We start from the raw sequence: 26,414 nt of genomic DNA, 5'->3' as shown, positions 1-26,414 counted from the left end.
GTTACATATTGTTTAGTTCTTTTCCAATTAATATGTTTTTTCTTCTTTCTTAAAAATTAGAATAAGGAAAAGAAAAGTATGCAGTTGGAGAAATTTCATTAGGAAGGAAGGCATTTTTTAGAGAAAAATATAATTAATGGAGGGTGGTCAACACTAGTTAATAGACTTTTTAATTATCCATGATACTTTAAGGACGTACTAAATAATTAATTTTAATAAATTACAGGGCTAAGTTATACTTAAATCTTCATTAACATATGAGACTTTATTATATTTTTTTGAAGGAGAATTTGTTTCCAAACATAAATTTTTGTCTAAAAAAAATCCTTTATTGTTTTCGATCTTACCTAGTTGCCGCGTGATTTTCCCACACCCTCCTCACAACAGCGTTATGCTCAATGTCCCAACAGAATTTGTGCTTTGTATAAATAAACAAGTTTAAATAAAAATAATACAATTATATTAATAAGCTGAAAATTATAAATTAATACCAACCTCAAACCTGTTAAACCATGCATTGATTTGAGGCATCCATTCAGGATGCTTGGATATCTGACTCCATTGAAACAATGGAATCTCCATCGATGATTTAAACACCGATGATATTACTCGGGCGGCTTCAATGTTTGTGAACCTGAAAATAAATGAAATAAATTCAATAGTGATTAAAAAAAACTAAAACCTTAACAAACTTACATTGAAAGGTCGTCCTTCCACTGTGCCTCGTACTTGCGGGTAAATTGATTCCACTGCGAAGGCACGCCGCCTCTGCGCTGTGAAGTACCGCTGGAAGAGGCAGCATCGGTTGACGGCGCAGGTGGTGTAGGTGCCTCTTCTTGAGAGGCACCTAAGGAAATATCATCCTCGCTGCTAGACGAACTAGCTGCGACCGCACCTGAGCGACCAGCTCTGGTTTTCGTTCTACGCATCTACACAATTTGATACAAATAATTATATAATTAAATTCAAATGTAAAAAAAAATTCGACAGCACCTCCCCTATACCGGATACTACCCAAATCCACAAACCTGCACATATTAACAATAGCCACAACCAATTTACCCAATCTATACTAATTATTCCAACATATTCAATTACTAATCCTAAGGTAAATTGAACATTAAGAATTACAATTCAAGTAATTATTCAATAATTATGCCAATACAACAAAACAATAATAAAAAAAACTCTAGAATAACAATCAAAATAAATGGAAAAAATTAAACACAAAGCATGCAATAATAGAGTAAAACTAATAATTATTCCAACATATTCAATTACTAATTCTACGGTAAATTCAACATTAACAATTACAATTCAAGTAATTATTCAATAATTATACCAATACAACAAAACAATAAATTAAAAAAAAAACTCTAGAATAACAATCAAAATAAATGGAAAAAATTAAACACAAATCATGCAATAATAAAGTAAAATTAATAATTATTCCAACATATTCAATTACTAATTCTATGGTAAATTCAACATTAACAATAAAAATTCAACAAATTAACTAATAATAATTATGCCAATACAACAATAAAAAATATTCAATAAATTCAAAAAAAAAACTATATACTTTAGCAATGAATTATGCAAAAAAAACTATAGACTTTATCTACATTATAAAAAATACACCAAAACAAATAAAATAACAAAAAAAATAGCAAAAAAAACTATTAAAGTAAAATGAAATAGAGGAAACACTAACCTTTTAAACTGATGAAGATGATGAAGAAAACTTGCTAGAGATTGGAGGTGAAAGCTTTGAAGAATGGAGAGGATTCACCGAATGAGAGAAACGAAGGAGAAGAAAAAATGAACTGAACGGGCGGTCACTTAAACTTATATGGCAGTTTTACCGAAGGATATAAAATTAATTATTATTTTAATTTGTTCCGTCGGTGATGTGTTAAAAATCCGTCGGAAAATTTTGAATTTCGCACCAAAATTTTTAATGACCCTCCATATTTTTCGTGGTCCGTCGGTAATTCCGTCGGCAAGATTACGCGGTCAGAGGCGAATTTAATGCGCAACCCTTTGAAATTCGCGCGGTCCGTCGGTAATGTTGTCGGTAAAATTGAACCGCCGACAACTTACCGACGGATTTAAATATGTCGGTGTGGCCGTCGGTGATCGGGTGGCATTTCAAGTAATTATTTTCAAACTCTCTGTGAAATGCCGACGGACTTAGTCCGTCGGCAATTGGGTGGCATTTCAAGTAATTATTTTCGAACTCTCTGTGAAATGCCGACGGACTAAGTCCGTCGGTGATTGGGTGGCATTTCAAGTAATTATTTCATGTCACAAAATATATCATCCATTATCAATAATTATTTCATGTCACAAAATATATCATCCATTATCAATAATTATTTCAAGTAATTATATCATAATTGTGGCATTTCAACTAATTATTTCAAGTAATAAATATTTTGTGTTTCAAAATATATATATCATTCATAATCTAAATTACATGAAAAAAAGGGTTTTATATAGGGCTTCATTTTGGTAGTTAGTCAGAATTTGTTTCTTCTTCGTCATCAATTGAATTGTCATCACCTTCATTGCAATCTTCAATATGAATATCATCTTCTTCATCAATATTTGGTTGTCCGCTAGAGCTCAAAACAAAATTCAACTCCTCTGCGTCAACATCACTAACTTGAAAAACTTCATCTCGCACACTTGTGTCTTTATTCTCATCATGAACAACCTCGACACGACCCCGGGGTTTCGTTTTTAAAACGGACAACCAATCCACTCTTGATCGATCCTTTCTAAATGAAGGGGTGTATGTGTAATAAACTTGTTGACATTGCTTTGCGAAAACAAAGACATCGTTTATGTTGCGGAGTCTAGCTTTTGAGTTGATTTCGACCAGACCATAGTGCGGATCAACTCTGATTCCTCTGTCAGTCGTGTCATACCAATAGCATTTGAATAAAAACACTATATTCTGCTCGTTATGATATTGCAGTTCGACGACCTCTTCTAATCTACCATAATAGTCAACTTCTAACTCACTACTAGTGGATCCCTTAACACAAACACCGCTGTTGTATGTCTTTCTTCCTTGCCCGTATTCTTCAGTATGGAAAACATATCCATTGACAAAATACCCGTTGTAGCACTTACATTTTCTTTCAGGCCCCAGGCTTAGTAAAGACAATGACTTAGGTGCACTCCTTCCCATTTGATAAACCTTGCATGTAATGTACATCAATAAACAGTAAATGAACGAGAATCTCGTAATGACATGCATACGTACAATAATTTTGCAAGTTAGAATGAGTTTGTGATAGTGCTTACATGTGTTCTGAACCACGTGGCAAACTGCTCATCTTGTAATTTTAAGATCTGGGATTCGGTCAGCTGTGAGTTATTGGAGAGCAAATATTGATGATGTTGCCTGCAAGTGATAATGAGTGTATGATATTACAATATATAATTAACAGTATATTACTAACAAAGTTTAATTAGTATAAACTTACTGAATAAAAGGTCTTAGCTCATCATAGTTAAATAGAATATAGTTGTGTGCTTGTTTGAACTCTATTTCCGACAAATATCTTCCTCTTATAGCATTTTTAGGTGTGGGTCGTCCAGTATTGGAGAATATTGACAAGTTCCCACTAGAAGGCATTTCACCGCCATCATCATGCCATGGAACGCGATTGATTCTCGTTCTCAGATGAGGTTCGAAATAGTACGAGATAAATGTTGAGATCTCCTCAACAATATAGGCCTCACATATCGAAGCCTCAACATGCGCCTTGTTCTTAACCTTTTTCTTGAGATTAAACAAGTACCTGTATTGAATTAATTAAGTATTTTCAATTAAGAAAAACATAGAAAATACTTTTATATATGAATTACATTGCAACTGTAATATCTAACCGTTCGAATGGGTACATCCATCTATATTGGACTGGTCCTCCAGCTTTTGCCTCGAACAGTAGATGTATAGGGAGATGCTCCATTGAGTCAAAAAATGATGGAGGGAATATCATCTCAAGTTTGCATAGTGTCTCGACGATATTCGTTTGAAGCCTCTCAATGTGATCAACATTCAACTTGCTGGAGCATATATCTCTGAAGAAATGACTTATCTCCGTGAGTGCATCCCATATTCCCTTTGGCAACAAATCACGAAAAGCTAATGGGATGAGTGTTTGCATAAACACGTGGCAGTCATGACTCTTCATTCCATACAATCTGCAGTCCTCTATACTAACCAGCCTTGATATGTTCGATGCATGTCCATCCGGAAAACGCAGACTCTTAAGCCATTTGTAGACTAGCAGTTGTGCGTTTTTCTCTAACACGAAGCTTGCTCTTGGTTTTGCGACCCGTGACTCATCATAAACCAACTCCATATTTTTACGGTTACAGTATAAAGCTATATCCAATCTAGCCTTGATGTTGTCCTTTGTCTTCCCCTTCACATCCATGACGACGTTGAAAATATTTTCAAACATGTTCTTTTCGATGTGCATGACGTCAAGGTTATGGCGGAGTAGATTGGTCTTCCAATAAGGAAGCTAAAAAAAGATACTTCGCTTTACCCAATTATGGGTCAAACCAAAACCAGGAAACTTTTGCTTACCTGATTGAAGGCCAAACACAATGTCACCGTACTCTGAGACAACATCATGCAATTCTTCACCAGAAAGACACGGGGATGCAACATCTTTTTCAACTCTGCCAACAAAGAAATCTTTTATGTTCTTTCTGTACCTGTGATGAAGTGGCAAGAAGCGACGGTGACAGTCAAAAAAAGAAGCTTTACCTCCATTTGCTAGCGTGAATGCCTTGTTGTTTTCCATGCAGTATGGACATGCGAGTTTCCCATGCGTGCTCCAACCAGAAAGCATTCCATAAGCTGGAAAATCATTGATAGTCCACATCAATGCCGCCCTCATAAGGAAATTTTGTTTCCTCGATATATCATAAGTCAGAGCTCTGGAGGATCACAACTGCGCCAACTCATCAATCAACGGTCGAAGACAAACATCTATATTCCGCCCTGGGCTTCTTGGACCAGGTATGACAGTAGATAAAAACATGAACTCCGGCCTCATACACATTCCCGGTGGCAAGTTATAAACTGTGAGTATGACCGGCCAACAAGAATAAGGAGCAGCAAATGACCCAAATGGGTTGAATCCGTCTGTACACAACCCAAGACGCACATTCCTTGATTCAGCTGAAAAGTGAGGATGAACACTGTTAAAGCGTTTCCACGCTTCGCCGTCAGAAGGATGAACCATCACTCCATCAACCGCATGGTGTGCTTGGTGCCATGTCATGTGCTCAACAGTTCTTGGTGACATGAATAACCTCTGCAGTCTAGGTGTGATCGGGAAGTATCTAAGTTTTTTATATGCCACTAGAGTCTTTCCCCTGCCAGTTCTAGGTTTGTAACGGGAATGCCCGCATGTCATGCACTCGGTCATCTTAGCATTTTCAAGGTAGTATAACATGCAGAAGTTAGGGCACATGTCAATTTTCTGGTATCCTAAACCGAGGGGTTTCATCATGGACTTCGCAGTATAGAAGTTGTCTTTCAGCCTATTCCCTTCAGGTAAAATGCTTCTTGCCCATTCAATAATCTTGTCATACCCGGCCTCACTCAACCCGTGATCTGACTTGATGGTGAACACCTGTGCTACGACCGATAATTTACTGTGGTTCGTGCAGCCATCCCATAATGGTTCGTCAGAATCTTTCAACAAATCAAAAAACCTAGCTGCATCTACATTAGGTTCTTCTTCTACGATTGGACATTGACTGCCATTACCTTGATTCATTCTCATTGCATCCATAACCATATTTCTGTAAGGATTAGTGTTGTCATTTGTCGTTTCATGCACGTTGCTAGCACTAGAAGTAGACCCAACCACCGTTTCTTCCATTCTCCTCTCACTCTCGCTAACAAATACTTCTCCATGTGCATACCAACATTGGTAATTCTCCATAAACCCTTTGTGTAGAAGATGCATCATTACAACATCTTGATGCAAATACTTTTTATTTTCACACTTCCTGCATGGACACCTAATACCGCCTCCAGTAAAATTTCTGGGAATAGATGTTGCGAAATTAATAAAACCCTGAACCCCGTTACAATAATCCATCCTCCGCAATCCTTGGAGTGAATCTCGATACATCCATGAACGATCATCCATGACTTATATCGAACCTCTATAAAATTATGATGATATCATGTATTAATTAACTAAGTTAGGTAAATAAACTTGTAAAAATATTACTTTACCTCGAGATTATCCAACAAACCAATCACAACTTCTCATAAATATTAAATATTCATTATCATTTATCAACGTCCATACGAATTAAAATATATAAATTTAAAGAAATTACCACTCCGCAATACCATTGATAAAACTTTAAACGGACCCATTAAGCAAGCTATTAATTATTTCAAAATAGCACATGTAATTCGGTAATTCCATAAAGAAATAACAATTTACAAACAAATAAAATCTTACAAAATCTAAAACAAACCATAACAGGTACAAAATTATACATTCATATACTACAAGTTTGTTTGAGAAATAACAATAAAACATGTACATCTACTAACAAAATACATATACTAAAAAAACAATAAAATTGGCATTTAATTAAATGTTAAAATTTAAAAAGATATAATTACTTACAAAAACTGATAAAATCCGTCGGTAAATCAGAACACGGATGCTGTGACCACAAAACTTCAAGAAATATAACTTGTTGTGCTGATATGAGGAAGATTTTTTTTGGGGGGGGGGAGGTGGGGCTGGTTGTTTGCAGATGGGAAGAGTTGGGATGAGGAAGAAGAAGGAGAAATAAACTCCGTCGGTGATTACATTGGTGATTCTGACGGAAACATAGACACGTCACCGTACGGATCTGCCATTTCAAATCCCTCGGTGAGTTCGTCGGTAATTCAAACGGCGAACCGGTCGCATCACTGTACGGGCACTGTACGGGCTGTCGTTTTGAATCCGTCGGTGATTCCGTCGGAAAAAAATAACCCGCCAAAACCTCCACGTCAGCGACCCGCTTTTTTTTTAAATTCGGAAAATTTTCCGTCCGTAATTACAGACTGAATTACAGACGGAAAGTGGCCGTCGGTAATTTCAACCTCAAAATACCGACAGAAATATTCCGTCGGTAAAGCCGTTGGTATTTAGCGAATTTCTGGTAGTGAAAGAATGATGATAAAATTTGATAAATAAAAAATTTCAATTAAAAAAATAAAAAGAGAAAAGCAAATAAGAATCATAAAAATGAGAATCAAATTTAATATAAAATCAAATTATAACGGGTGAAATTGAAAACAAAAATATTCAAAACAAAATATATAGCAATTAAAAGTTTGAGGATCCAATTTGTTATAATCAACAAATAATATGATATTTCTAATTTTTTCACAATTTCTGGAAAGTATTTTCCGCCTAAAATAAAAGAAAAATACTTTTTTAAAAATAAAACTAATTTTTTTTACTAAAAAATATTTTTTATTGATTAATTTTTTTAATAGTAAATAAATATAAAAAAATTTAAAATTTATTTTTTTAAAAATTATTTTTCGTCAAACAAAAGGAGGAATAGTTATGACTACCCCTATCTTAAAGTGCAGATCAGGTTGAACAAGTGGCAATAATCTATTGGTTACTTGGATCAGCTGGTCACCATGTCACAAAAAGATTTAAAATTCTCCTATCATTTACTCACGTTGTAATATTGGTACTTTCTCATAAATTTGTTTAAAAAAAAAAACTGAGTGAAATGCATTTCTTTATTTATTTAATGTAATTGTATGATTTCTTATGTAATGTAATTGTAATCCCTAGCATAATGCATATTCTAGGGCAAGCACATCAACTCAAGAGCAAAGTAACTCGATGAAATAGCAAAAGAAAAAGATTTGAAGGACTGAAATAAAATAAAACCACAAAAGAAGGATGAAGAAAGTAACCGTAATCTGGATGCCACCAAAAACCTAGTTCTTTTAGCTTTTATTTATTTATTTAATATTGTAATAGTGATTACCTCATTGAGTGTGACACAGACATGATCATCATAGATAATTTATTTTTAATTGCTTGAGTTTCATCCTTTATTGTGTTCATTCCAGTAATTCTATTTCTTTGCAAGTCTTTTCCTTTTTTTTTTTATTTAAAAAAAGAATAAAACTAAAAAAAACTTTGACCGATCATAGCTTAGATTAATTAATTATATTTGTTGTTGGAAGCGAGCTAAGTGATTATCCTGAACCTTTCATTCGTTTTTTTTTTTTTTTGAATTAGTGTGGGGTGTTCGGGCCAGCTTGCGCGCACCATGACTATTCCCCACGGCCCACTGAACACCCTATAAGCCCAGTAAGCAGGTAAAGCACCGCGGGGATGACAGGCACATAAAAAAAATCGAACTCAGGACGGCAGAAAAAAACAAACCCCCACGTACCGCTGGAGCACGACCCGTTTCTTTATTTGCTAGGTGAGTGCTTTTATACATTTATTTTTTGTTTGCCACTGTCTCTATATGATCTTAATTATGTCATCAAAATGCATTTTTAATGGGAATTACTGCTTTAACTCACAAGTGTCAGTTAGAATCCTTATACCTTGCCTTGTTGCTTTTGAAGCTGGATTCCATACAGAGCTAAAGGCCTTCTCCTTTTCTTCCTCCCGCTATTTCATTGAGCATTCAGTACCAGTGCCTTTCGCACATATTTTCCCAAATTAAGGTAATGATATTCCTATTCCCATTCTCTCTGCGCCTGTTTTACTTGTAGTGACTCACTCTCACGTTCTGTATCCTTATTTCTCTGATTTTCAGACCTGCGGAAAATGGCTCTCGAAAGTGCTGGTGGATCCATTATAGCTATGCTAGCAGAACTCATGGTGGAACCAGTAGGAAGGCAGTTCCGTTACATGTTCTGTTTCAACAATTTTGTTGAAGAATTCAAAGAACAAAAGGAGAACCTTGCTTTAGCACTAGATGGTCTGCAAAAAGAAGTCGAAGCTGCTGAAAGGAATGCTGAAGAAATTAAGAAAGGTGTCAAAAAGTGGATGGAAGATGCAAACAGCAAAATTGAAGGTGCGAAGCCCTTGGAAAATGAAATAGGAAGAAATGGCAAATGCTTTACTTGGTGCCCAAACTGCATGCGACAATTCAAGTTAAGCAAGGCACTGGCCAAGAAGTCGGAGACTTTCAGAAAACTTCTAGAAAATAGCACAAAGTTTACAAAAGTGTCCGACATAGCTCATCCTCAGCCCATAGAATTTCTCCCATCAAAGGAATTCACGTCCTCAAAATCGTCAGAAGAAGCTTTCGAACAGATTATGGATGCTCTCAAAGATGACAAAGTCAATATGATCGGACTGTGCGGCATGGGAGGGGTGGGTAAAACCACCCTGGTGAAAGAAGTAGGCAGGAGAGCCAAAGAGTTGCAGCTTTTTCCTGAAGTTTTGATGGCTACGGTGTCGCAGAATCCAAATGTCACAGACATTCAGCACCAAATGGCAGATAAGTTAGGTCTGAATATTAAAGAAAAGAGTACTAATGCAGGGAGAGCAGATCGATTATGGCAGAGACTGAAGCAAGTGGAGAAGATGCTTATTATCCTAGATGATGTTTGGAAATATATTGACTTGAAAGAGATAGGGATCCCATTTGGTGATGATCACAGGGGTTGTAAAATACTTCTCACAACACGTCGTACAAATGTATGTTCTTCTATGAAATGCCAGCAAAAAGTGTCCTTAAGAGAATTACCTGAAAAAGAAGCATGGGATTTATTCAGAATCAATGCAGGTTTACTTGATGGGCACCCTACCTTGAACACAGTGGCAAGGGAGGTTGCGAGAGAATGCCAAGGCTTGCCTATAGCACTTGTGACAGTGGGAAGGGCTCTAAGAGATCAATCTGCACTTCAGTGGGAATTAGCGTGTAGACAGCTCAAAGAATCTCAATTTGCGCGCATGGAACAAATTGACGAAAAAAATAATGCTTATACATGTCTTAAGTTGAGCTATGATTATTTGAAGCTCCAGGAAACCAAGTCATGTTTCGTGCTATGCTGTTTATTTCCAGAAGACTATGACATTCCAATCCAGGACTTGACGAGATATGCAGTGGGCTATGGGTTACATCAAGATGCGGAGCCCATTGAAGATGCAAGGAAACGAGTTTCTGTGGCAATCGAAAACCTCAAAGATTGTTGCATGCTGTTGGGCTCTGAAACTGAAGAACATGTGAAAATGCATGACCTTGTTCGTGATGTTGCTATTCACATAGCATCAGAAGAATATAGATTCATGGTAAAGGCTGGCTTAGGGTTAAAGAAGTGGCAGTGGACGGGTAAAAGCTTTGAAGGCTGTACAACAATTTCGTTAATGGGCAATAAACTAGCAGAACTTCCTGAAGGATTGGTATGTCCACGGCTCAAAGTTCTATTATTAGAAGTGGGTTATGGTTTGAATGTTCCTCAGAGGTTCTTTGAAGGGATGAAAGAAATTGAAGTTTTGTCTCTGGAGGGAGGGCGTTTGTCATTGCAATCACTTGAACTCTCAACGAAACTTCAATTGTTGGTGTTGATCATGTGTGAATGCAAGGACCTCATTTGGTTGAGAAAGCTGCAGAGACTTAAGATTCTTAGTCTTAAGCGGTGCCTCTCCATTGAAGAATTACCTGATGAAATAGGAGAGCTCAAGGAGTTAAGGTTGTTGGATGTGACAAGTTGTGAAGGGCTAAGAAGGATCCCTGTGAATTTGATTGGAAGGTTGAAGAAGTTAGAAGAGCTGTTGATCGGGGATCGCAGCTTTAAGGGATGGGATGTTGTTGGATGTGACAGCACAGGAGGAATGAATGCAAGCCTAACAGAACTAAATTCGTTGTCTCAGTTAGCCGTATTATCATTGTGGATACCGAAGGTTGAATGCATTCCCAGAGATTTTGTTTTTCCAGTTAGCTTGCGCAAATATGATATAATATTTGGGAATCGGTTTGATGCAGGACGATACCCAACCTCGACAAGATTAATTTTGGCTGGTACATCCTTCAATGCGAAGACATTTGAGCAATTGTTTTTACATAAATTAGAATTTGTAAAAGTGAGGGATTGTGAGGATGTTTTCACTCTGTTTCCAGCAAAATTGCGGCAAGGTTTAAAAAATCTAAAGGAGGTGATTGTTCACAGCTGTAAATCATTGGAAGAGGTATTTGAATTGGGTGAGGCTGATGAAGGAAGCAGTGAGGAGAAGGAGCTGCTGTCATCTTTAACACTGTTAAAGCTGCAAGAGTTACCTGAGCTCAAATGCATATGGAAGGGGCCCACCAGACATGTCAGCCTCCAAAATCTTGTTCATCTGAAAGTTTCAGATCTCAAAAAACTGACATTTATCTTCACACCGTCCCTCGCTCGAAATCTGCCAAAGCTAGAAAGCCTTCGCATAAGTGAATGCGGTGAATTAAAGCATATTATCAGAGAAGAGGATGGTGAAAGGGAAATAATTCCAGAGTCCCCTCGCTTCCCAAAATTAAAAAAAATCAACATATCTTTCTGTTCTTCACTGGAATATGTCTTCCCTGTCTCCATGTCTCCAAGTCTTACGAACCTGGGACAGATGAGGATTGCTCGTGCTGACAATTTAAAGCAAATATTTTACGGTGGAGAAGGAGATGCACTCCCCAGAGATGGCATCATCAAGTTCCCTCGGCTAAGAGAATTGTCTCTTTGGCTCCAATCTAATTACAGCTTTTTAGGTCCAAGGAATTTTGATGCTCAATTGCCTTTGCAAAGATTAACCATTGAAGGCCACGAAGAAGTGGGTAATTGGTTGGCACAGCTACAAGTACGTAATTTATATTTCTCCACTAATTTAAATTGTCAATTGCGATAATTTATTCTTTCTTCCTCCCAATTTCTAAAAGTAAAGTAATTGATAAATGCTTATTTTTATTTTTTTATGATTTGTTTTTTTATGTAAACATATATAAATATAAGAAACTTAACTGCCTCATTGTTGTCTGCGTTATTAAAAATTAATCATATGGAAGAACATATTATCTGTTAGATTTAACTGCCTCATTTGAAATATAAGAAACTTAATACCAACAATTAATCATAGAAATCATATTAGCTTATTTTGTGTTCAAATATTTAATTCAATTAAAATATCTTTAAAAATTTATTAACTTTATAACTAAAATAAAAATATTAGTTACTATTTTTATTTTTATTTTTTACATGAAACTAATTATTAGGAGTTGTAGTAACCTTTTTTCGCAAAAATCTAATTATTATTTAACTTATCTCTAATTAAGAAAAAAACTGAAACGATAATATGTAATCCTGTTTTTTCTTTTTTTTTCTCATCATATAAATTGTTTTTATGAGTGAAAAAATATAATATTGTTCTCTGATAAGATGGTCGTCCATGGGCAGCAAAACGGCTTCTTACAAAGATTAGAATTTGTACGAGTGGACGATTGTGGGGATGTTCGCCCTCCGTTTCCAGCAAAATTGCTGCGAGCTTTGAAAAATCTAAAGGAGGTGATTGTTTGGGGCTGTAAATCATTGGAAGAGGTATTTGAATTGGGTGAGCCTTATGAAGGAAGCAGTGAGGAGAAGGAGCTGCCGCTTCCATCATCTTTAACCAGGTTACAGCTTGTTGTGTGTGGTCCCGCACCATGTGATGGTGGGACCACCACATTAATTAGTAAGAGACAGCAAGGCAAGGCTGTCTCTTTGAATTAATATAGGAGCTGCCACTGTAGATGGCAGTAGCTGTTTTTGAACAAAAGAGAGAAGAGAAAACCGAGAGAAAGAAAGGAAGAAGAGGCAGCAGAGCAGTCTGTCTTCTTTCTTCGATTTCCAGTTCGTTCACCGTTGGATCGGGCTGAGATTTGGACAGCAGCTTCTAGACACATTACTCTTGATTCTGAACGGTTGGATTGAAGATTGGTGGTGTGGAAGCTGGTCGTTTTGACAGAAAACGGGGCTGTCAGTGTTGTGAGCTTTTCTCTAACATTACTCTCTTTAATCTTGTTGTAATCCGAGAATAAGTTGTTCTTGATGATATATATGTTGTAGCCCTTAGTTGAATCTGAGGAAGAACAATTGTGAACCCATTATTTGTGATAGTGGAAGTTTTTAGGTGGACTCCGGTCCCGTGGTTTTTCCCGCATCGGGTTTTCCACGTAAAAATCTTGGTGTTGATTTGTGTGATTGTTGCATTATATTTGTTCATTGTTTGATTCTGTTTTTACTGCACAAAGAGGGAAAAGGATTGGGACTTGTGAATTGTGAATTGTATTCCGCTGAATTGATCCGGTTAGTTGTCCCTAGTTTTCCCAACAAAGTGGTATCAGAGCATTTGGTTGTGTAGATTGAATTCTTGTGCAGTTAAAATGGAAAAGGAAGATTCGGGCATGATAAAGCTCACTTCCTCAAATTATTTTTTATGGAAAACAATGATGGAGGATCACTTATATTGCAATGATTTAGCTTTGCCGATTGAATGTAAAGGAATAAAGCCTGATGATATGGATGATGCAAAATGGAATGGACTAAATAGAAAGGCTACCGCTAATGTTAGAAAATGGGTATCTTCTAAGTCCATTAATCACATTTCTCAAGAACATGACTGCTATACAGTTTGGAAGATGTTGGAAGAAACCTTTGCCAAGGAGAGTGCACAAAACAAGGTTTTTGTAATTAGAGACCTTGTGAATTTGAAGTATAGAGATGGTGAAGATGCTTCGGTGCATATAAATGTATTCCAAGGGTTCTTGAATCAGCTGTCATTGATGAACCTTGAGTTAGCCGATGAAATGCAAGCATTAATCCTATTGAGTTCATTGCCGGATAGTTGGGAGACTTTAGTGGTGTCACTTAGCAATTCTACTCCGAATGGAAAGCTCACTTTGAAAACAGTGAAGGATTGTATCCTCAATGAAGAGAAGAGGAGGAAAGGGACAAGCATTTCCGAGTCTCATGCACTTGTTACAGAAAGTCGAGGGAGAAGTCAAAGCAGGTTCTCTCACGGCAAGCAAGATGGAGAATCCAGCCATAGAAAAGGCAAATGGAAGCCAAGAGGAAGATCTCAGTCAAGAAAGGGTTTTAAGTGTTATTATTGTGACAAGCCTGGGCATATGCAAAAGGATTGCAGAAAGTATAAAAGAGATAAAAAGGGTAGAGATGAAGACAAGAATGAAGAGAATGGTACAGCTGCAGTTGTGTTTGATGGTGATGTTGCCATTGTTTGTGATGATGGTTATGTTAATCTTGCATGTCAAGATACCACCTGGGTTGCAGATTCAGCAGCTTCTTACCATGTTACACCCCGACATGATTTTTACACATCCTATACAGCTGGTGACTTTGGTCAAGTTAGGATGGGAAATCAAGGGATGGCTAGTGTTGTGGGCATTGGAGATATTTGGTTGGAAACCAATACTGGGTGCAAGTTGCTACTCAAAGATGTTAGGCATGTGCCTGATATGCGCCTACATTTAATCTCTACAGGTACTCTTGATAAAGAAGGCTATCACAGTTACTTTGGAGATGGTAAATGGAAGCTCTCCAGAAATTCCCTAATTGTTGCTAAAGGGAAGAAGATGGGTCTCTACATGTCACAAGCCAAGGTGATCAAAGGGGAGGTGAATGCAATTGAAGATTGCTCTACTGATCTATGGCATAAGCGGCTTGGACATTTGAGTGAGAAAGGTCTTGGCATCCTTGCCAAGAAGAACTACCTTCCATTGAAAGGTATGAACTTGAACACATGTACTCATTGTTTAGTTGGTAAACAACATAGAGTTGCATTTCAAAGATCACCTTCACATAGAAGGTCACATGTTCTTGATTTAGTTCATACTGATGTTTGCTCTATGATTGATAAGTCTCTTGGAGGTGCATTGTACTTTGTTAGTTTTATTGATGATCACTCCAGGAAGATTTGGGCCACTTGTTTGAAATCCAAAGATCAGGTGCTTGATGTCTTCAAGGATTTCCATGCCAGAGTTGAAAGAGAAACTGGCAGAAAGCTTAAATGTGTTCGAGCAGACAATGGTGGTGAATACAGAGGTCCTTTTGAAAAGTACTGCAGGGAACAAGGTATCAAGTTGGAGAAGACAGTTCCTAAGACTCCACAGCAGAATGGAGTGGCTGAGAGAATGAACAGAACCATTGTTGAAAGAATTAGATGTATGCTCTCTCATGCAAAACTGCCTAAGTCCTTTTGGGGTGAGGCAATGAAAACTGCAGTTGCCATGATCAACCTTTCTCCATCAGTTCCTCTTGAGTTTGATGTTCCAGATAGAGTTTGGAAAGGAAAGGATGTTTCCTATGCACACTTGAGAGTGTTTGGATGCAGAGCATTTGTACATGTTCCAAGGGATGAAAGGTCTAAGCTTGACAGCAAGACAAAGCAGTGTATTTTCTTGGGATCTGAAGATGATGAGTTTGGCTATAGGTTGTGGGATCCAAAGGAGAAGAAAATTGTGAGAAGCAGAGATGTTATCTTCTTTGAAGATCAAACCATTGAAGACTTTGAACTGAAGGAGAAAACAGAGTCTACAACTTTTATTCCATCTAATTCCAATCCAAGACCTACTCCACAGTTACCTTTGATGCCTGCTAATCATGGGGGAGATTTGCAAAATGATGATAATGGTGGTTTTCCTGTTGAGCCATTAGTTGGTGATCATGAATCAACTAATGATGATATTGATGTTATTCCTGAACAGGTTATGCAGGAAGCTCCAGATGAGCCACAATTGAGGAGGTCAACCAGACCTCGCCAACCTTCCACCAAATATTCTCCTCATGAGTATGTGCTGGTTACTGACGGGGGAGAGCCAGAATGCTTTGATGAAGCCATGTCACATGAGAAGAAAAGTGAGTGGTTGCAAGCAATGCAAGAAGAGATGAAATCCTTGCATGAAAACCATACTTTTGAGTTAGTGAAGCTTCCTAAAGGTAAGAGAGCACTCAAGAACAAATGGGTGTTCAGGTTGAAAATTGATGAACATTGCTCACAACCAAGGTACAAGGCAAGATTGGTTGTGAAAGGCTTCGGTCAGAAGAAGGGTATTGATTTTGAAGAAATCTTTTCACCAGTGGTCAAGATGTCTTCAATCCGAGTTGTACTTGGCTTAGCTGCTAGTTTGAATCTTGAAGTTGAGCAACTTGATGTGAAAACTGCCTTTCTCCATGGTGATTTAGATGAAGAGATCTACATGGAACAGCCTGAAGGGTTTGAAGCAAAAGGCAAAGAGCAGTTAGTTTGCAAGTTGAAAAAGAGCCTATATGGGTTAAAGCAAGCTCCAAGACAATGGTACAAGAAGTTTGATTCTTTCATGGTGGACCATGGTTATGACAGGACCACTTCTGATCATTGTGTATTTATGAAAAGGTTTCCAGATGGAAACTTTATTATTCTCTTGTTGTATGTGGATGATATGTTGATTGTTGGCCATGATGCTAAGAAGATTCAGATTTTGAAGGAAGAGTTAAGCAAGTCTTTTGCAATGAAAGACTTAGGACCAGCAAAACAGATTCTTGGCATGAAGATCACACGTGACAGGAAGAAGGAGAAACTTTGGCTATCTCAGGAGAGATATGTTCAAAAGGTACTTGAGAGATTCAACATGAGCAACTCCAAACCGGTTTGTTCTCCACTTGCAAGCCACTTTAAACTAAGTTCTAAGCAGTGTCCTTCAAGTGATGAAGAAAGAGATGAGATGGAAAAGGTTCCTTATGCATCCGCAGTTGGTAGCTTGATGTATGCCATGGTTTGCACAAGGCCGGATATAGCTCATGCAGTTGGTGTGGTCAGTCGGTTCCTCTCAAATCCTGGTAAAGAACACTGGTCAGCAGTGAAATGGATACTCAGGTATCTCAAAGGTACTTCTAGTTTCAGCTTATGTTTTGGTAATGATAAACCTGTGTTGGATGGATACACAGATGCAGATATGGCTGGTGATGTTGATTCTAGAAAGTCCACATCAGGATACTTGATGAAGTTTGCAGGGGGAGCAGTCTCATGGCAATCAAGGTTGCAAAAATGTGTGGCATTATCCACTACTGAGGCTGAATATATTGCTCTTACTGAAGGGGGCAAAGAGTTGTTATGGATGAAGAAGTTCTTACATGAACTTGGCCTAGTTCAAGAGAACTTTGTGTTGCACTGTGATAGTCAAAGTGCAATCCATCTCAGTAAGCATCCTACTTTTCACTCTCGATCAAAACACATTGAGGTTAGATATCAATGGATTCGAGATGCTATGGAGATGAAGTCATTTGTTGTTGAGAAGATCCATACCAATAACAACGTGTCAGACATGATGACCAAACCTCTACCGAGAGAGAAGTTTGAGTTTTGCAGAAGGGAGGCAGGCTTGTCAGAGCCTCCTAAATTGAAGCTTACATGTTGATCGCCAGTATGGCGAATTCCTCACATGGTGCGTGAGGGGGAGATTTGTTGTGTGTGGTCCCGCACCATGTGATGGTGGGACCACCACATTAATTAGTAAGAGACAGCAAGGCAAGGCTGTCTCTTTGAATTAATATAGGAGCTGCCACTGTAGATGGCAGTAGCTGTTTTTGAACAAAAGAGAGAAGAGAAAACCGAGAGAAAGAAAGGAAGAAGAGGCAGCAGAGCAGTCTGTCTTCTTTCTTCGATTTCCAGTTCGTTCACCGTTGGATCGGGCTGAGATTTGGACAGAAGCTTCTAGACACATTACTCTTGATTCTGAACGGTTGGATTGAAGATTGGTGGTGTGGAAGCTGGTCGTTTTGACAGAAAACGGGGCTGTCAGTGTTGTGAGCTTTTCTCTAACATTACTCTCTTTAATCTTGTTGTAATCCGAGAATAAGTTGTTCTTGATGATATATATGTTGTAGCCCTTAGTTGAATCTGAGGAAGAACAATTGTGAACCCATTATTTGTGATAGTGGAAGTTTTTAGGTGGACTCCGGTCCCGTGGTTTTTCCCGCATCGGGTTTTCCACGTAAAAATCTTGGTGTTGATTTGTGTGATTGTTGCATTATATTTGTTCATTGTTTGATTCTGTTTTTACTGCACAAAGAGGGAAAAGGATTGGGACTTGTGAATTGTGAATTGTATTCCGCTGAATTGATCCGGTTAGTTGTCCCTAGTTTTCCCAACACAGCTGTACCAGTTACCTGAGCTCAAATGCATATGGAAGGGGCCTACCAGCCATGTCAGCCTCCAAAGTCTTGCTGATCTGCATTTGGATTCTCTGGACAAACTGACATTTATCTTCACACCGTCCCTCGTTCAGAGTCTACCAAAGCTAGAAAGCCTTCGCATAAGTGAATGCGGTGAATTGAAGCATATTATCAGAGAGGAGGATGGTGAAAGGGAAATAATTCCAGAGCCTCCTTGCTTCCCAAAATTAAAAACTATCAGCATAGAAAAGTGTGGTAAACTGGAATATGTCCTCCCTGTCTCTGTGTCTCCAAGCCTTCTGAACCTGGAAGAGATGCGGATTTTTAATGCTCATAATTTAAAGCAAATATTTTACAGTGTAGAAGGAGATACACTCACCAGAGATGGCATCATCAAGTTCCCTAAGCTAAGAAAATTGTCTATTTCAAATTGCAGCTTCTTTGCTCCAAAGAATTTTGCTGCCCAATTGCCTTCCTTGCAAATTCTAGAAATTGATGGCCACAAAGAATTGGGAAATTTGTGTGCACAGATCCAAGTACGTCCTTTATATTTCTCCAATAATTGTTTTCCTTTTTAATCTAAATTGTCAACTTCAATACATGTTGATTTCTTCCTTTAAATTTCTGAAACTGAAGTAATTGATAAGTGGAGATAAATCCTTTAGCCATCCACTAAATTGAAAAGGAGTTGTCTAATTGTATCATTCCTTGTCTCTTGATAGAGGGCTTAAGAAGTAAGAAATTAATTATTGTAATGAAATCCTACCTAGATTTTTCAATCTTTATGCTTTCCCAGTTTGAGTGAAATTGAGGCTCTTCCCCCAATTAATGGAAGTATTTGAAGAGGAAGATAAACCTCCATCTGCTAATATTGAGTTGATTGTTTCAGTCCTGCAGCTTATGATTTCATATTCCCATGCCTACTTCTATCCTTTTGTTGATAAGTTTTTTTGCTGAAGTTTATATGGACAATTCGTTCATCTATTTACCAAAATTATATAGTTCAAAAGTGCACAAAATTTCTTTTGATGCAGGGGTTGACAAATTTGAAAGAATTAAGCTTGAGGTCTCTGCCTGACATGAGCAAATTGACTACTTTGGAGGTAATCTATCTGGATAAAAATTAGACAAGTTTGTCCACTAAAACAACTTTGCACGTAATAAAAAATGCTTTTTATACAAAAGTACATCAAATAACTTCACAAAAAAATTATTAACATATAAGAGCATAAATTTTGTGTTGAAAATTATTATTACAATATCTTTAAAAATTTATTAACTTTATAACTAAAATAAAAATATTAGTTACTATTTTTATTTTTATTTTTTACATGAAACTAATTATTAGGAGTTGTAGTAACCTTTTTTCGCAAAAATCTAATTAATATTTAACTTATCTCTAATTAAGAAAAAAACTAAAACAATAATATGTAATCTCTAAAAAGTATTTAATCCTGTTTTTTTCTATTTTTTTCTCCTATTTATACATCATATAAATTGTTTTTATGAGAGTGAAAAAATATAATATTGTTCTCTGATAAGATGGCCGTCCATGGGCAGCAAAACGGCTTCTTACAAAGATTAAAATTTGTACGAGTGGACGATTGTGGGGATGTTCGCACTCCGTTTCCAGCAAAATTGCTGCGAGCTTTGAACAATCTAAAGGAGGTGATTGTTGACAGCTGTAAATCATTGGAAGAGGTATTTGAATTAGGTGAGCCTGATGAAGGAAGTAGTGAGGAGAAGGAGCTACCGCTTCTGTCATCTTTAACAGAGTTACGGCTGTCATGTTTACCTGAGCTCAAATGTATATGGAAGGGGCCATCTAGACATGTCAGCCTCCAAAGTCTTAATCGTCTGAATTTGGAGTCTCTCAACAAACTGACATTTATCTTCACACCGTCCCTCGCTCGAAGTCTGCCAAAGCTAAAAAGACTTTACATAAGTAAATGCGGTCAATTGAAGCATATTATCAGAGAAGAGGATGGTGAAAGGGAAACAATTCCAGAGTCTCCTGGGCAGGATGGTCAAGCTTCACCTATCAACGTTGAGAAGGAGATAGTGCTTCCTAATCTAAAGGAGTTGTCGCTAGAACAATTATCAAGTATTATCCGTTTTAGTTTCGGATGGTGTGATTATTTCTTATTCCCTCGTTTGGAGAAGTTGAAGGTCCATCAATGTCCAAAGCTGACCACAAAATTTGCTACTACACCAGATGGTTCAATGAGTGCTCAATCAGAGGTGCTGCTGATTTGACTTGATTTCTTGCCTCTCTTTTAGTGTGTTTGTTTCTTGTTTCTCTCAATAATAAGATTTACAAGTTAAATGAGCATGCCATGCTTGAATTGGTTTACAGGTACCTGAAGTAGCTGAAGATTCAAGCATTAATAGAGAGTGGACCAGAAATATGGGGTGGAAAGAAGATGGAGACTCATGTCTTTGAGCTGTGAATATATTTGGACTTGATGCTGTACTATTTGTTCAAAAGTTTGATATCATGTTTTCCTAGCAGAACAATCTCATGTTGAATGGTGGTTAACTGTTACATGATTTCAAGGTTGGTGCTGCGAATATGTTTTAGATTTGGTGGGAAATAATTCCAACTGTTCCATTGGCAATGGGATACAAATTGGCTTCACATTGCTGAAGAAGTTAGAAGAATTGTTGACAGCACAGGAGTAATGTCATGTTGTGTATTTAGTCATTACTGTGCGAACCTCAAAAAAACAATGTTGCTTGCCCATTATCGTACAAGCCTCCAGAAGTAAGGGCGCATGTTTGCTTGCCCATTTGTGTTTCTTTTGGTTTAATGTGTGGACTTTCATGCGTTCTCCTTTCTACGACTTGAGTATTTTCTGCATCAGCATGTTTTCTCTGCAGTTTGATGTTCTGTTTCTAATGCATAATGCATTTTTAAAAATGTTATTGTATGAGCATGTGAATATATTTGGGCATTCAAATCTCCAGATGACTGAGACTTGATGCTGAACTCTTTGTTCAAAAGTTTGATACTGATATCATGTTTTCCTAGCAGAGCAATCTTATGTTGAATGGTTTTTTCGAGCAGATACTTTTAATCTTAAAGGTCACTTTTCTCCTTCTTCTTCTTTTTAATCTTAAAGGTCACTTTTTCTTACCAAGAATAAATAATTCTTATTTTTATAAACACGTCATGAAAATAGAGTTTATTCATATAAAATATTAAAAAAACATATAGATATTAAAAAAAATCATTAAAATCAACCATTTTTTATGGCAAAAATCAGTGCCAACTGAGACTGTAAAACCCCGGGTAATATTATTGATATTAATAAAAGTCAAGATTACGAAAAATGAGGAAAAGTGATAAATTAAATTATAAGAATGATGATATATTCGAGAATCTGAATTGAAATGTTTTGTTCGGGTGTTAAAATATATATAAAAAATAAATATAAATAAATAAACATGAAAATGTGAATAAAATTTTTATGGAAATGAATTTCATGAAACTGAAAATACTAACGAGTAACTGAGTGAAATTTGAAATAATCTGGATAAAATTTGGTATAAACAGGCATTAGAATTCAAGAAATTTTACCCAAAAATCATAAAATTTACTATTAAGGAATATAGAAGGTATTTTTAAAAAGTTAAGTAATTATATGTGTGTAGGGGGAAAGAAAAAATTGAGGGATGTGGAAGGTATTTAAAAAAAAGAGTTATATATATATATATGAGTGCAAATGAGTGTGCTATAAGGAAACAAAAAAAAAACTTGCTTTTTAAGCATTCGGTCAGGAGAGGAAAAACAAATTCAAGCAAGGAAAATTTCTCAATTTAAAAATGTTAAAGCTTTGGTTATTGCTTGGTAAGATGTCCTCACACTTTTAAATAAGATTCTCGAAGAATTTATGCTTTAAATTGATTGAACTTTGTGAAATGAGGAATTAGGGTTCATGATAAATTTTAGAGAAAATTACAATTGATTGTGAAATTGTGTTAAGATTATTGAAGTGAGTAGGGAAAGTAAGAAATTATGGTAATTAAAGCAAAATTTTAGGTGTTCTTGAAGAAGGGATTTTTGGAAAAATAATAATAAGAAAAATAAAAATTTAAGAGTTTTGATAAGATGATGAGATTGTGTAAGAAAGAGATGATATTAATGTTAAAGAGTGAATAGATCATGAAATTTTTTTATGTTTTTCTTTGATTTAAATTACGGTAAAAATTAAATAAATAAATTTAAAGAATATATATATTGATTTGAATGATGAAATGAATTGTGTTACAATGTGGAAATTGAAAGAATAGGAAGGAAATTTACAAAATGATTTTATTTTGGCAAATAAAAGGATAATTGGAATGATTTTATTTATTGAGTGTTTCAATATGGAAAGTAGAATAATGATGTGATATACTTGTCAATTCAAGAGAGGCTGCCAGACCGACACCACAGCAGGAAATTTCAGCTCGAGCTTAGTCATCAGGTAATTACACGGTACCTGAATTTATTATTGGTCAATATGTATTTTTATTTGATTAATTATGGTTGATAAATATGAAATTATTATATACTGTTTACTTTAGAAAATAAGATATGCGATGTGATGAATTAATTCTTGAACTAATGGGATTAATGCCTTGGTGAATGGGCGTGATAAGAAATTAATTCTCTAGTTAATGGGATTAGAACCCTGGTGAATAGGCAAATCGTTGAACTAATTCCTGAATTAATGGGATTAATGTCCCGGTGAATGGGCATGATGAGGAATTAAGTCTTTGGTTAATGGGATTAGTACCCTAGTGAATGGGTAAATCGTTGAACTAATTCCTGATTTAATGGAATTAGTGCCCTGGCAAATAGGCGAGATGAATAATTAATTTTCCTAGTTAATGGGATTTGTGAAGCCTGAGAATAAAGTATGCAAAAAAAAAAAAAAGTGGGGGGGGGGGGAGTTTATAATAATTAAAAAAAAATGTTGTTATATATATATATATAAAATAGAAGGGGCTAAAATAAGAAAAAGGGAGAAAGTTGGGACCAAAATGAATTAAGAAGAGATGGGACTATAAATAACCATCCCTTCTCTCATTCATGACCGGGGGAGGTAACAAAAAGAAAAGGGGAGGGAAATTTTTCAGATTTTCCTTCACCAAGCTTAAGAGAAAACACCTATATTTCTATACCTACACAAACCTTAGATTTTCTACGTGGGGAGACAAACCGGGGCAGGAGATTTGCAAGAAGAAAAGGTGATAGAATTTATAAGAGAAGAGGGAGTGGGAGGCCGGCTGCTTGTAGAGAAGAAAGGGGTTAGGAAACTTTAATCAAATCAGAAATCAAACCTAAATTTCCTCCAGGTATGAAGTTCTAAACCAATTGGGAAAGCCAAATTAAATTCATGCAAGAATTGTGCATTAATTTGAAGTTTGAAAAATTAGGGTCTTTGAGTAAAATTTGGGGAAATGTGGAATTAATTGGAACTAAATGAGTTGAGCAGCATAGGTTGCCTAAAAAGGATGGAATTATGCAAAGAAGATTTCAACAAAAACCAAAGACCATGGGGAAATAGTGGCCAGCCATGAGATTGTTAGGAAAGAAAGGAAATTGTGATAGTTGCGTTGTTTTCCTTATTGCAAAATTGAAACAGGTTTCAGGAGGTGAATGATAAGGAAATGTGGTGATTGAGTGTGTATATATATAAATATAAAAAAAAAAAAAGAGAAGGAACTGATTTTAAAGGACCGGCCACTGGAGGGGAAGAAAAAAAAACAGAGGAGAACGTATGACTCCCCTGTTAATTAATTAGGTGTGTTGCTATAGTGTAGTTACAAATTGTAACTTATAAGGGAGAGGAACCTACGTTCCAGGTAAGGTGAAAACATGGCTGAAATTGGCTGAAATTGATGGGGAAAAAAAAAGGATTGGAAATAAAAATTGTAGGTACCTTCTCCATTGACAAAACACGGCAGATTTGTTGCCCTGGTTCCTGAGAGAATCTGGACCTGAAGATGATAGAATCTAGGGAGGGTCCATTCATAGAAGTTGTAGCCGGAAGTGTTAGCTTTCCAACGAATCTGACCTCGCCTAATTTGGAGTCCTAGAACTCCGGATACAAATGAAAATCTGAGGAGAGGTCAAGCTGCCACCCCTGTTGGCAGTTTCGGCCAAGTCGATAAAACGGCAAAATTTAGCCGTATTAAGGGTAGAATTTGTTTTCTCGCCCTTCACAAAGTGTGTCTTGATCTTCAAAAAGAATAAACGGTAATCAAAATTGAATTTATGATGTCCACTTGGACTACAAATGAGCCGAAAATGTGAAAGGATAATAATGAGGAATGTAAGTGAGAAAGAAAAGATTGGTAAAAGAGAAATGAATATTATTCCCATTGTTGTTGTTGTGTTGTGATATGTGGACTAATATGGAATAATGATGGGTGTTTGTGGTTTCAGGAGGAACCGCGGGAGGAGTACAACAACAACAGGGGAACCCAAGTCGAGCGTCTACAGCAGGTAGGTACTCGGTACCTATATCTCCTCTTGTTAATAATTATTTTAACTAACTATTGAACTATAAAAATTTGGTGCATATTGATGAGGAAAAGAAAGGGGAAAAGGAAAGGTGAAATGGTGGGAAAATAGAAATGAGGACTAAATTTAAATTATAGGTCTTTTTAGAGGAGATGAACAGTAACAATGAATTTTAATAATGATTGTTTCTCGAATTTGATTAGCCTGTCCCTGATATGGGAGGCTAATGATGTTAACCAAGTTGGTTAACATCGGCATTACCGGTACGTGGGAGGAGAAATATAAAAACTTGATTAACTATTCAGGTTCAGAATAGTTAATGATATCGACGGGTGACGTCGATATCGGCAAAATTTATAAACTTGATTAACTATTCGAATTCAGAATAGTTAATGATATCGGCGGGTGACGTCGATATCGGCAAAATTTGTAAACTTGATTAACTATTCAGATTCAGAATAGTTAATGATATCGGCGGGTGTCGTCGATATCGGCAAAACTTATAGACTTGATTAGCTTTCCGAGGTGAAAGCTAATGATGTCAAGAATCCTTGACATCGGCATACCCGAGGACCTCCCAAAGTAGCATAGAACAGTGATTAACTATTTTGGTTCAAAAAAAAAAAATATATATATATATATATATTTAATGACACCAACGGTCGTGTTAGCGTCGGCATTTTCATGAATCTGATTAGTTGACCCCAGGATGGAAAACTAAAGACACTAATGGAGGTCGTTAGTGCCGGTATAGTCTTCCTAATGTGGGGAGAAGTAGTTAAAGGAAATAAACTGGATAATCCTCAAAAGGGATGGTGGTGGTGTATTGAAATTGCATATGACTTAAGTAGGTAGATGTGTTGTATAAATTTCTTCCGTGAATTGTTTGTATTTTAGTTATTTTTAATTATATGGAAAATTTATGTTTTGCAGGTCCCTCCCATTCACGTCAGGAATAGAATTTAGGTTCCTTATCCCTTTTGTATAAGTTAGGAACTTAGAGATTTTCATGTAATTTTGTTATGCAGCAAACATGTAACCTGAATAGAATAGTATACTCCTTATATTATTATGTTTTGGAATATTAATGTATTAATCTATACTTGGAAAAATTATAGCGTAATAGCTTATGTTCAGAACGCTAAATTGTGTTGTGCTTATATATATGAAATTTCAGTGCTTGGATGGTCCTCTTAATTAATAATTTATGCATGTGATATGAGATGGAGATTGAGAATGAAGATTTGTCCTAAGTATATTCTCGAATGAATAAAATGATTGAATGTACCAATCATGGATGTGATTATGGGTGGGATGTGATTATAATTGTGTGCAGGATAAATTGTCGATAACTTGGGATCTCCCGGTATAGGGGAGACTCTGCCGAAATTTCGTTAGAAATTTTGGTGAATTTAACAAAAAAAATAAAAAAATAAAAAAAATTGCTCCATTTGCCCTTTATGTAAGAGTTAAACAAATATATATTGATTGAAATTGTTTTGAGGTTGTTACAGTTGGTATCAGAGCCACTGGTTGAAGTTTCAGGGATTGAAACACTGATGTGAATTTGGAAACATGTTGCAGGATGGCTCGCACCCGACAAGAAGCAAGAGCAGACCCGTCCCCTATGCATGGGAGAGAGTATGGCTCACTATACGGGAATGAAAATGAAGGGGAACCACT

General features: G+C 36.5%; 1 protein-coding gene across 16 annotated transcripts in view; it reads left to right on the top strand.

Moving 5' to 3' along the window:
• The window catches only part of LOC18096055 (uncharacterized), a 691,470-nt gene that overhangs the window by 571,714 nt on the left and 93,342 nt on the right, over positions 1 to 26,414 (top strand). For all 16 annotated transcript variants that reach the window (XM_052448434.1, XM_052448465.1, XM_052448466.1 and 13 more), the window contains 2 exons: positions 12,467 to 12,574; positions 19,886 to 19,918. In XM_052448434.1, coding sequence (XP_052304394.1) covers positions 12,467 to 12,574; positions 19,886 to 19,918 — 141 coding nt within the window. The remainder of the gene's footprint in view (positions 1 to 12,466; positions 12,575 to 19,885; positions 19,919 to 26,414) is intronic.

This window comes from Populus trichocarpa, chromosome 1, assembly GCF_000002775.5.
Source record: "Populus trichocarpa isolate Nisqually-1 chromosome 1, P.trichocarpa_v4.1, whole genome shotgun sequence".
In the NCBI taxonomy this organism is placed as follows: Eukaryota; Viridiplantae; Streptophyta; class Magnoliopsida; order Malpighiales; family Salicaceae; genus Populus; species Populus trichocarpa.
The sequence above is the reverse complement of the archived record's forward strand: the minus strand, read 5'-3'. Positions and strand labels throughout refer to the sequence as shown.